Consider the following 13,248-nt stretch of genomic DNA (forward strand, 5'->3'; position numbering starts at 1 on the left):
AACACGGTGTTTCCCAAACTCGGTGCTGGGGACCCCATGGGTTCTGATTCAAATTATCAAAGCTTGATGATTATTTGATTATTTATATCAGCTGTGTAGTGCTAACGCAAAAACCAAAACGTGCACCCATTGGGGTCCCGAGTACCAAGTTTGGGAAACCCTGGTTTAACACTCCGATGGGAGTTAAAGTACTTTTTAGAATTCTCTGCAGGAACATGGGGCTACTTGACCTCTCAAGATGGGTCCCATTAGACAATTAGGTTCTCCATCTAATTAGTGCACAAGAGGTTCTTCGCCTACCCACTAATGTCTGACTGTAAGAGCCGACGCCGGACAGGAGAAGCAGGTACGGGGAGTCAGACATTTATTCGGGAACAGACATAGAACAAGACAGGAACAGCGTCAGCACACGGGTAACACGAACATATGACAAACAATGCAGCAGTGGGGAACAGAGCTGAGGAACTGACAAATATAGGGGAGCTAATAAACAGGTGATTGAGTGAGTCCAGGTGAGTCTAATATCGCTGAAGCACGTGATGGGGGAAGGCAGGTGTGCGTAAAGGATGGTGGCAGGAGTGCGTAATGCAGGCCAGCCTGGCGCCCTTGAGCGCCAGGGTGGAAGAGCGGGAGCAGGTGTGACACTGACAATGGAAGTGTTAGAATACAACTACTGCACAGTAGCAACTAGCTAATCAAACCCAGTTTTACATGGCATTCATCTTCAACGATGTCCATACAGTGACACATTTGCAAGAGCATAATTTTACTTCACTGAATGTGAAGTGGTTCAACATCTAAGATAATAGGGCTGGTGTGAAGAATTCTGAGTATTTAGAGTTCATTCTAAAACTACACTGTACTGTATATACCTTCTATATAAACAGTAAATTGCAGTTCGCGCTCACAGGGTAGTTTTATGAGTATCCCGCCTTTAAGACCAGAATCAACCAGTGACTGACCAGTGAATATATCTAGTTCTCAACCTCACCAGAAACCTTTTAAAGTACTTTTTATCATTTGGTAAAAGGAAGAATTCAGCTTTCTGTTTAGAATCTATAAAATATTCACTAAAATGTATTGTTACAAATGATCACAAAGGCCTTGGTGCTGGCTTTTTTTTATATGTACCCTTCAGGTGAAGGAACTCCATACATCCAAGGCTAATACAAGGCTTTGAATTCCAGGCAGCGAGAGCTCCACAGCCAGATAAGTTTCAGCATAAAAAACACTCTTTTACAAAGCCCTTTACCACCTGGGATTTACAGCCAGGAATCCAACGCATGAGAGGAAGCATGCATTTGAAACTTCCTGAGCAAGACGTTTAAGACCAAAAAGAATGCTTCAAAGCAACTAAGGAAGAGTACACTCTGCACTCTTGACATGTGAATGTGCTGTATTTTTACCAGTTTACATACCCTGGCATGCAAGAATGGCAGGCGTTTACTCTCCAGAAAGCAGAGATATGCAGTGACTGCATGTCTGTCCCTTGTTGAAAGTTAGGGACTCTGGGATTGAATGACAACTCCTGCAGGTTCATCTGAAGCAGCATGTAATCATAGATAGCTCCAGGCACCACAGTGTGCTGCCATCTCAGAAGGATAGATGAGGGACATCAGCAGTGCTAGAATGGGGGACTACTGAGGTCAAATGCAGACATAAAACACTTCTGTTTGGATCCCTGGGGCAGGATTCGTCATGGAGCAACACTAAATATGACACTGTCTTTTCATGGCTGATAATTGCAAAATAACGTTGGAATGAATAGAGACCAGTCACTACTGATGTTACTGACCAAACAGAAAGCGATTTAAAAGTGAATGGGAAAGGGAAAATTGCATGACATTTTATTGCCCACCGCTTCGAATTTCTGCTTTATCTTTAGGACAATGCCATTGTCATCACAATAGACCACTCTGGACTGCAGAGCGAGTAGAAAATGGGTGTGGTAGAATAGTACCATCCGTTTCAGCCCTTACCCCATGTAAATAGGTGGCAATATAATCACTTTATGGGGAGTGTAAATCTTGGCAGTTTACCCATTGACCTTTAGTGGGTCAGGTTAAGTTCCTGGTGCTTGGGGCTCCCCTGCCTCTTAATAGGCTCTCAATAATGGGACACACTGTTTTTGCTTTGTCTCTTTTCAGAAAACATCAGGCAATGTGAGGAAAAGAAGAAGAAGAGAAATGATCTTCTATGAGTTCTGAGAACTCACGTGTCAAAAAGAGCGGGTCCTTGGGGAACCATGTGTGACTACCAATCCAGCTAATGGTATAGCTCATGAACTATTCTAATTAAATCACACCTAGTAAAAAGCTTACGGCTTTCCAATGGAATATTTCAACTAAGATCATTGTGTCATTCGGATGAGCCATGTCATTAGCTTTTCATATGGACCAGAGCTACTTTCCCCGAGTAGGCTTGGCTTGCCTTGCGCATATGAGGTGGGCGAACAGGGGGAAGATCCTCAATGCCCTCCCAGAGGGGTGTGTGCTGTTCCATCTTCATGACAAAGAGAGGAGTTGGCAGGAGAAGTCACCATCAAACCATGTATTTGTTTCAAAAGAAACTTGCTTCACAATACCGTCGGGGGGAGTCCGCAGGAAACTAGAGAAAGCAGGAGGGATAGTGTGAATAACAAAAGCGAGAAACAACCTCACATTTTTGTCCCAAAACAGGGGCAGAGCTGATTCCAGTGCGCTGTAGGCTTTCACCAAAACCAAAGATACACTCATGCATTTCAATGGGTGCATTTCGGCATAAGGGACCAGGGAGACAGTGCTGTTGCAGTCATCTCACTCCTGTTGTTAAGGCTTTCTCAAAAATGTAGTCACTCCCTTCATATAACAAATAAAGCATTTTTTTGTGTGTGAATAGCAGAAGTGCTATGATGAAGAAAGATTGCTGTGAGAAAATGGGGAGTGAAATAGATAGAGACTCTAAGGCTGGCATCTTCATTCAAAGAAATACCAGGGTGTTCTGTGCCTTTCTACAAAATTGTAACATTTTGGCTTTCACGCAGGAATGTGTGACTGGAAATGTAATCTATATGTAAAACATGTCCTATATCTTAAGCTGTCTAATGAAAACCCACCCAGGCCTTTATTACCTGTCTAACCAGTGACAATACAAACCGAGTTGTGAGTTTTCTGGATAAGGGGGGATTAAGGGGAAATCTCAATCGTGACTGTTGAAACAGAACGTATCTCCCACTCTCTAAAATTGGGACGAGCCAATCACACTAGCTAGCGTAATTGAGACTCCTTTGGCTGTTTTACTGATACCCTCGTGTGTAAAACTGTCACAGGCAGACAAAATACTTTTTTCACCAGTGAGTCATTGCTTGAGACTGATTACATTGGCCACACAAGCCCTTTAATTTTCTCTAAGCAAAGCTGTACATCTTATCGCTGTGTGTGTCCAGTCTGTAAATACTCTCTTTTACATTGCGGAAATACACTGTTTTCTGGGCTGGCTTACATGTTCTCATTGCTGCCTGACTACAGCTCTGTAGAGCGGAAACATTTTACATCTACGTCAGTGAATCCTGAGCTCTTGACAGAAAGTACCAATACTTTTCCCTAAACTAAGTGAATACTGAGAATTGAACATTACAGGGGAGAAATCAGAGAATGAACCAGAGTGAATAAACCTAGTATGCTAGACGTGTGCATATCACAGCCTATTCTCACTCAGGTACACTCTTAGAAAAAAAGGTGCTATCTAGAACCTAAAAGGGTTCTTTGGCTGTCCCCTTAGGAGAACCCTTTGAAGAACCCATTTTTGTTCTGAGTAGAACCCTTTTGGGTTCAATGTAGAACCCCTCTACATGGAACCCAAAAGGGTTCTACCCAGAACCAAAACGGGTTGTCATATGGGGACAGACGATTTGGCCCGCGGGCCGCCAGTTGGGGAACCCTGCCCTATTGGCTAGCTCACCCTCATCCACTGCATTTGGGTAAAAGGATAGGTTCTATCTTTGACCCACCCCTTTTCTCGAGAGGCCTCAAAGTGGATTAAAACGAAATGAGTCTCTGTGACCCTAATCTGAATTAAATGAAAAAGACGCAGGGCCACAATAGTGCAATTGCTTTACTAGAATGAATATGTCCTCTCCCAGATTGCCAAAAGCGAGAAGACCCTTATCGAAATATACAAGTTATTTTATTTTTCCCCCCAGAACATGAATGATACTTTGGGAAGACTGAGAAAAGCATGTGATACCCTCAGAGAATGAAACCATTTAAACTCTAACACATTGCTCATGGCAATTTCCTATGACATACATAAAATGTCAGTTCAAACACAACATTGACGGTCCCGCATTGCCTTTGAAGAAAATTAAGAGCTACCAGTGTGAGTTGAGAATTTGTAAAGCTGGATAAAAGGGGTATGTTTATTGGGTATGATGTGTGATTGAGGCCCTTTTCAATAATTCATATCTAAATGAGGGGTAGGAAATGAATTCAGAAAAGGCGTGAAAGACACTCATAGGAATACGTCTATAGTCTTGTATACCAAAACTGGCGATACTGTAATGCAAGGCACAAATAACTAACTAAAAACATCCATATTTTCAGTATCATGACATTTCTCACATCATATCATGATCTGCAGATTGAAGGCCTGTAAATGTAAGGTTAATGTACAAATGATGATGTCATCATGAGTGACATCCTCTATGTTCAGAGCTAAGAAGAGTGACATTTTCCTCAAGGTTAATAGCACATTATTTCTATTCTAATATGTCACCGCCCTGTAATACTGTCATAAAACATGTAATTAGCATATCACTGTAGGACACCTAGTTAATATTAATAATTATATTACATTTGTATTATCTGATATCACTGTCTTGCACCACCCGCATACAATTTCCTTTGTAAATAGAATCTGGATCATAAACATCTACGATTAAGGATGAATAGATTCATGTTATTGTGCTTTCCATCTATGAAACAAAATGTTGCATGAAGGGTCACATTGCATAAGGAGTCAATGGGAGATAGAACAACCACCTCTAAACAAGACGTGAAATGCACAGTCATACAAATAAACAGGCACAAAATCACAAGTGCAAACTGAGAATACAGATCACCCAAGTCTTCCTCTGCACCAGTCATCTGAACACTTATCTATAATGTCATGACAAAAACTGGTTGCGGAGAGTGAGAAAGTGGATGAATACATTTCAAGTGTGGTCCCCACGAGAACAGGGGCCGGATTAGTCCTTTAGCAAGCTTGACGCGTAATACCAGGTGTGACACTGAATGGTGTCTATTCCATGGGGGGTTGGGGGGTGGGGGAGTGGGGGGGTGTGGAAAGCAGGGAACAAAATAACAAATGCATCTATACAGACTATTTGTTCTAAAAGACATTCAGGACCCTGTTTTTCAGCACAATCTGGTCTAGGCCGAGGGTCACAGCTCTCAGTGTTTGAGCCGGAGGAACTGCTTTTAACAACCTGAACAGGAGTTGTTTTTTCTAGCATCTGTTTCCCTCTAAAACAACAGAATCAGAATCACCAGGTACATTTACACATACTCAGAATGTGACTTGGTGATATGGTGCTGCTAGTGATAGACAACACTTAGAGACAGAATACAGACAGAAAAATTTAAACAAAGTTTACCTACATTATATACAACTAGGTAGAGTGAGCATAACACTATAAGAGAATGAGCAGTGGGTAAACAAATATACAAATAATATTTATAGTATCAGAATGAATATAAACTACATGACCAAAAGTATGTGAACACCTGCTCGTTGAACAATTCTCATTCCAAAATCATGGGCATTAATATGGAGTTGGTCCCCCCTTTGCTGCTATAACAGCCTCCACTCTTCTGGGAAGGCTTTCCACTAGATGTTGGAACATTGCTGCGGGGACTTGCTATCATTCAGCCACAAGAGCGTTAGTGAGATTGGGCACTGATGTTGGGTGATTAGGCCTGGCTTGCAGTCAGCGTTCCAATTCTTCATTAAGGTGTTCGATGGGTTTGAGGTCAGCGCCCTGTGCAGGCCGTCAAGTTCATCCAGACCGATCTCGACAAACCATTTCTGTATGGACTTTGCTTCGTGCACGAGGGCATTGTCATGCTGAAACAGGAAAGGGCCTTCCCCAAACTGTTGCCACAAATTTGGAAGCACAGAATCATCTAGAATGTAATTGTATGCTGTAGCGTTAAAATTTCTCTTCACTGGAATTAAGGAGCCTGACCCATGAAAAACAGCCCCAGACCATTATTCCTCCTACACCAAATGTTACAGTTGGCACTATGCATTAGGGCAGGTAGCGTTCTCCTGGCATCCGCCAAACCCAGATTTGTCCGTCGGACTGCCAGATGGTGAAGCGTGATTCATTACTCCAGAGAATGCGTTTCCACTGCTCAAGAGTCCAGTAGCGGCAAGCTTTACACCACTCCAGCCAACGCTTCGCATTGTACATGGTGATCTTAGGCTTGTGTGTGGCTGTTCAGCCATGGAAACCCATTTCACAAAGCTCCCGACGAACAGCTATTGTGCTGACGTTGCTTCCAGAGGCAGTTTGTAACTCGTTAGTGAGTATTGCAACCAAGGACAGACGACTTTTAAGTGCTACGTTTCAGCACTCAGCGGTCCTGTTCTGTGAGATTGTGTGGCCTACCACTTCGCGGCTGAGCTGTTGTTGCTCCTAGACATTTCCACTTCACAATAACAGCACTTACAGTTAACCGGGGCAGCTCTAGGAAGGCAGAAATTTGACCAACTGGCTTGTTGGAAAGGTGGCATCCTATGACAGTGCCACATTGAAAGTCACTGAGCTCTTCAGTAAGGCCATTCTACTGCCAATGTTTGTCTAAGGAGATGGCTGTGTGCTCAATTTTATACACCTGTCAGACACGGGTGTGGCTGAAACAGCCAAATCCACTAATTTGAAGGGGTGTCCACATACTTTTGTATATATAGTATACAGTTAAAGTCAGAAGTTTACATACACTTAGGTTGGAGTTATTAAAACTAATTTTTCAACCACTCCACAAATTTCTTGTTAACAAACTATAGTTTTGGCAAGTCGGTTAGGACATCTACTTTGTGCATGACAAGTTTTTATTTATTTATTTTTATTTCACCTTTATTTAACCAGGTAGGCTAGTTGAGAACAAGTTCTCATTTACAACTGTGACCTGGCCAAGATAAAGCAAAGCATTTTTATTTTATTAATTTTTCTAAAAATTGTTTACAGACAGATTATTTCACTTATAATTCACTGTATCACAATTCCAGTGGGTCAGAAGTTTACATACACTAAGTTGACTGTGCCTTTAAAAAGCTTGGAAAATTCCAGAAAATGCTGTCATGGCTTTAGAAGCTTCTGATTGATGCTAATTGACATCATTTGAGTCAATTGGAGGTGTACCTGTGGATGCATTTCAAGGCCTACCTTCAAACTCATTGCCTCTTTGCTTGACATCATGACACATCATGATATCATGACACCTAAACTAAAAACAAAAAAATTGGAGACCTCCACAATTCTGTCTCATCCTTGGGAGCAATTTCCAAACGGCTGAAGGTACCACGGTCATCTGTACAAACAATATTATGCAAGTATAAACACTTTCGGACCACGCAGACGTCATACCGCTCAGGAAGGAGACGCGTTCTGTCTCCTAGAGATAAATATACTTTGGTGAGAAAAGTGCAAAATTAAAGGACGTTGTGAAGATGCTGGAGGAAACAGGTACAAAAGTATCTATATCCACAGTAAAACGAGTCCTATATCGACATAACTTGAAAGTCCACTCAGCAAGGAAAAAGCCATTGCTCCAAAACCGCCATAAAAAGCAAGTCTACGGTTTGCAACTTCAATTGGGGACAAAGATTGTACTTTTTGGAGAAATGTCCTCTGGTCTGATGAAACAAAAAGTGAACTGTTTGGCCATAATGACCATCGTTATGTTTAGAGGAAAAAGGGGGAGGCTTGCAAGCCGAAGAACACCATCCCAACCGTGAAGCACGGGGGTGGCAGCATCATGTTGTGGGGGTGCTTTGCTGCAGGAGGGACTGGTGCACTTCACAAAATAGATGGCATCATGAGGAAAGAAAAATTATGTGGATATGTTGAAGCAACACCAAGACATCAGTCAGGAAGTTAAAGCTTGGTTGCAAATTGGTCTTCCAAATGGACAATGACCCCAAGCACACTTCCAGTTATGGAAAAATGGCTTAAGGACAACAAAGTTAATGTATTGGAGTGGCCATTACAAAGCCCTGACCTCAATCCTATAGAAAATTGTGGGCAGAACTGAAAAAGCGTGTGCGAGCAAGGAGGCCTACAAACCTGACTCAGTTACACCAGCTCTGTCAGGAGGAATGGGCCAAAATTCACCCAACTTATTGTGGGAAGCTTGTGGAAGGCTACCCAAAACGTTTGACCCAAGTTAAACAATTTAAAGGCAATACTACCAAATACTAATTGAGTATATGTAAACTTCTGACCCACTGAGAATGTGATGATAGAAATAAAAGCTGAAATAAATTATTCTCTACTATTATTCTAACATTTCACATTCTTAAAATAAAGTGGTGATCTTAACTGACCTAAGACAGGGATTTTTTTCTAGGATTAAATGTCAGGAATTGTGAAAACTGAGTTTAAATGTTTTTAGCTAAGGTGTATGTAAACGTCCGACTTCAACTGTATCTAAATGCAGTAATAGTGCAGTTATTCTGTGTACCATTCAAAGATACAGTAGCTGTTTGCTGTGTGCAGCATAGAGTGCATAGTCCTTTAGTTTCTATGGGCCAGATGGCCGGTTGGTGAGGGACACAGCCCAGGGAAAGAAACTGTTCAGGTGGTAGGAGGCTTTGGTCATGATTGACCTGAACCGCCTGCCAGAGGATAATTTTTGGAATAAAAGATCAACAGTGTATCTAATTACTGACTGATGGTGTCTATTCTGAAAACTACCTTCACAAACAGAGCACTTAGTTTAAAACCTACAATTCAACATTTACAATGAGGCATGTAGTGATAGATGAAACGGGATTCTGTGATTTGACCAAGATAGATAACTAGAGGGTTGCCTAGTGATTCTTAAAATGACACTGCATATGAAGGTGTAATGAGTAACCAGCACATTGAAAAGTTATCATCAGTCCTCCATAGAACAAGCAAACAGACACATGGTTTCCCCATTTATGGAGGACGGCCTGTCTGCCAGCATCATGTTTACTCATCAAATGTTGGTGTGGAGGGCTATAAACCAAATTAAAACCAGGGGCAAATGGCAACGGAGCTACAACACACAGTCCAACTAGAAAAACTGTCAACACGTGACATGCTATTATCTTAGGGGATGCTCTTTTTTCCACCCAGTTCAAATAAAAACAACTGAGAGTGGGTGACAGTGACAAGTGAGGCACACTGTAATTTACAATGACAGGCATGTCATGTAACAGTGTCAGACAGAGGAGGACCTAAGTCAGATCACCCACCTCCCTTCCCAACCTGGTCTCAGAGCATTTCGTATTATTCTGTACGTTATTCCGAGACACTCCATTAGTACGATATGTTACGTATGGTATGGTTACATAAGACACATAGTTACTTAAGACTAAAACAAAATGAGGGTGGTTGGTTGGGCGTATAACGCCAACGTCTAGCTACCCAGAGGTTGCGAGATCAAATCTCATCACAGACAACTTTAGAATTATAGCAAATTAGCAAACTTTTCATCTACTTACTACTTTTTAGCTACTTTACAACTACTTCGCATCTTAGCTAACTGTTCCCCTAACCTTAACAGTTTTAGCTAACCCTTCCCCTAACCTTAACCCTTTAACTTCTTTGGGATAGGGGGCAGCATTTTCACGTTTGGATGAAAAGCATGCCCAGAGTAAACTGCCTGCTACTCAGTCCCAGTTGCTAATATATGCATATTATTAGTAGATTTGGATGGAAAACACTCTGAAGTTTCTAAAACTGTTTGAATGATGTCTGTGAGTATAACAGAACTCATATGGCAGATGAAAACCTGAGAAAACTCCAACCAGGAAGTGGGAAATCTGAGGTTTGTAGTTTTTCAACTCTTGGCCTATCGAATACACAGTGTCTATGGGGTCATATTGCACTTCCTAAGGCTTCCACTAGATGTCAACAGTCTTTAGAACCTTGTTTGATGCTTCTACTGTGAAGTGGGGGTGAATGAGAGGGGATTGAGTAAGGTCTCTCCCAGAGTGGCATGAGCTGACCATGCGCATTCATGTGAGAGTTAGCTTGAGTTCCATTGCATTTCTGAAGACAAAGAAATTCTCCGGTTGGAACATTATTGAAGATTTATGTTAAAAACATCCTAAAGATTGATTCTATAATTTGTTTGATATGTTTCTACGGACTGTAACGGAACTTTTTGACTTTTCGTCTGCACCTAGTGATCGCGCGCCATGAATTTGGATTACTGGCTAAACGCGCGAACAAAAAGGAGGTATTTGGACATAAAGTTGAACTTTATCGAACAAATCAAACATTTATTGTGGAGCTTAGATTCCTGGGAGTGCATTCTGATGAAGATCATCAAAGGTAAGTGAATATTTATAATGTTATTTCTGACTTCTGTTGACTCCAACATGGCGGATATCTGTTTGGCTTGATTTGTTGTCTGAGCGCCGTACTCAGATTATTGCATGGTTTGCTTTTTCCGTAAAGTTTTTTTGAAATCTGACACAGCGGTTGCATTAAGGAGAAGTATATCTTTAATTCTGTGAATAACACTTGTATCTTTTATCAATGTTTATTATGAGTATTTCTGTAAATTGATGTGGCTCTGTGCAAATTCACGTGATGTTTTGGAGGCTAAGCCAAATGTAAACTGAGGTTTTTGGATATAAATATGAACTTGATCGAACAAAACATACATGTATTGTGTAACATGTTGTCCCGGGAGTGTCATCTGATGAAGAATATCAAAGGTTAGTGATTAATTTTATCTCTATTTCTGCTTTTTGTGACTCCTCTCTTTGGTTGGAAAATGGCTGTATGCTTTCTGTGACTAGTTGCTGACCTAACATAATATGTTCTGCTTTCGCCGAAAATACTTTTTGAAATTGGACACTGTGGTTGGATTAACAAGAAGTCTATCTTTAAAATGGTGTCTAATACTTGTATGTTTGAGAAATTTGAATTATGAGATTTCTGTTGATTGAATTTGGCACCCTGCAATTTCAATGGCTGTTGGCGAACCCCATTCCCAGACAGGTTAACCTAACTCCTAATCCAAACCCTAACCTTAACCCTTAGATTAGCTAACGAAATGGGTGATGGACATACACAAATTAATACATACCATACGAAATGTAACATATCATACTAAATGCAATGTCTCGGATTTACATACAAAATATTACGAAATGCTCTGAGACCAGGTTTCCCTTCCCTCTCCCGATGGACTATTCAGAGCTCCACTGCAGTTTAGTTAAATGTTACACACATGGTGTGTACCTGTTGGCTTGGAAAAAGTATTTATTTAAAGAAATGTACAGAACGTAAAACAGCCAAATTTCAATATTTTTCCTCATCTAATGTAGTTACCCCCCTCCCCCAACACACAGCACTCTCATTCCTATAATACCCCATCATCCCTGCCCCCAGTTCCTAGAACTGACTCACCACGAAATCACCCCATAACACCACCTCACCCATCTCCAGCATTCATTCAATTGAACCCATTCAGCATGACAAAAACACTGAAATTATTAACTCTTAGGAGCTTCAAATAATTTCAGCTACTATTTGGTCAATAGACTGTATAATATACAAGGGATGGGGCCCCATGAAGGAACACAACACATATCCATCATGTTAATGTTGAAAAGGGTGTGTGGAATAACATCTTACTATGAGATATGTCAGATAGCAGGTTATCTGACTGCAACTCGGTTATGCACCAAATCAGGTCCACATTTCAAATAGTAATTCACTCACATTCCAAAAAAAAGTTTTCTTTTAAACAATGTAAAATATGATGCATGTTAGGCTACATACAGTACCTTGGTAGACAAGCGCGACGAGGAGGGTACACAGACAGCTGGAAAAGTGCATCCTGGCAAATGTCAGATATCCTTGTTCTGCTGTTCCTAAAGTTTGATAATATGTTCGTTGATATCGATCAGTTAACTTCCTTCCGTAAACGTCAGGGTTAAATACTGAGATATTCACTAACTGTGTTCAGTTACAGTTGTATAACATCTGCTCTGTCGCTTGGCTTGGCTAACAGGTAAAATGCGGGAGCGCGTCGAGTGAGCGACGACGGGAAGCTCTGTAGGGTAGGGATTTACAGCAACTCCGCCCAGGATCTACCACTGTCTTGTGGACCCCACTCCGCACTGCATTACACACACACACACACACACACACACACACACACACACACAGTAACTAAAGGTCGCTAGTTCGAATCACCGAGGCGACAATGTGAACAAATCTGTCAATGTACCATTGAGCAAGGCACTTAACCCTAATTGCTCCAGGGTCGCCGTTGATAATGGCAGACCCTGGCCGTGGCCCCACTCTCCGAGGGTCTCAGGAAGAGTGGGATATGCAAAAAAAACAAAAACATTTGGAAATAGGACAAATATAAGCACACACACACACACAACTGCCAAAATAACCCACTGGGCACAGACGTCATTTCAACTTCTAGTTTGATTTACAGTACCAGTCAAAAGTTTGGACACACTTTTTATTTATTTATTTATTTAACCTTTATTTAACCAGGTAGGCAAATTGAGAACACGTTCTCATTTACAATTGCGACCTGGCCAAGATAAAGCAAAGCAGTTCGACACATACAACAACACATAGTTACACATGGAGTAAAACAAACATATAGTCAATAATACAGTGGGAAAAAAAATAAGTCTATATACAATGTGAGCAAGTGAGGTGAGATAAGGGAGGTGAAGGCAAACAAATATATGTATAAATAAATAAAAATATAAAAGGCCATGGAGGCGAAGTGAGTACAACACAGCAAGTCAAATAGAAACTAAAAAAACACTGGAATGGTTGGTTTGCAGTGGAAGAAAGTGCAAAGTAGAGACAGAAATAATGGGGTGCAAAGGAGCAAAATAAATTAATAAATAAATACAGTAGGTAAAGAGGTAGTTGTTTGGGCTAAATTGTAGATGGGTTATGTACAGGTGCAGTAATCTATGAGCTGCTCTGACAGCTGGTGCTTAAAGCTAGTGAGGGAGATAGGTGTT

General features: G+C 41.2%; 1 protein-coding gene across 2 annotated transcripts in view; it reads right to left on the reverse strand.

The window, feature by feature from the left end:
- Window positions 1-12,314, reverse strand: part of LOC129822157 (CD166 antigen homolog) — a 61,798-nt gene extending 49,484 nt beyond the window's left edge. For both annotated transcript variants that reach the window (XM_055880173.1, XM_055880172.1), the window contains exon 1: window positions 12,034-12,314. In XM_055880173.1, coding sequence (XP_055736148.1) covers window positions 12,034-12,085 — 52 coding nt within the window. In that variant the 5' untranslated portion in view covers window positions 12,086-12,314. The remainder of the gene's footprint in view (window positions 1-12,033) is intronic.
- Window positions 12,315-13,248: the final 934 nt, after the last annotated feature.

The sequence above is a fragment of the Salvelinus fontinalis genome, chromosome 24, assembly GCF_029448725.1.
Source record: "Salvelinus fontinalis isolate EN_2023a chromosome 24, ASM2944872v1, whole genome shotgun sequence".
Taxonomy (NCBI): domain Eukaryota; kingdom Metazoa; phylum Chordata; class Actinopteri; order Salmoniformes; family Salmonidae; genus Salvelinus; species Salvelinus fontinalis.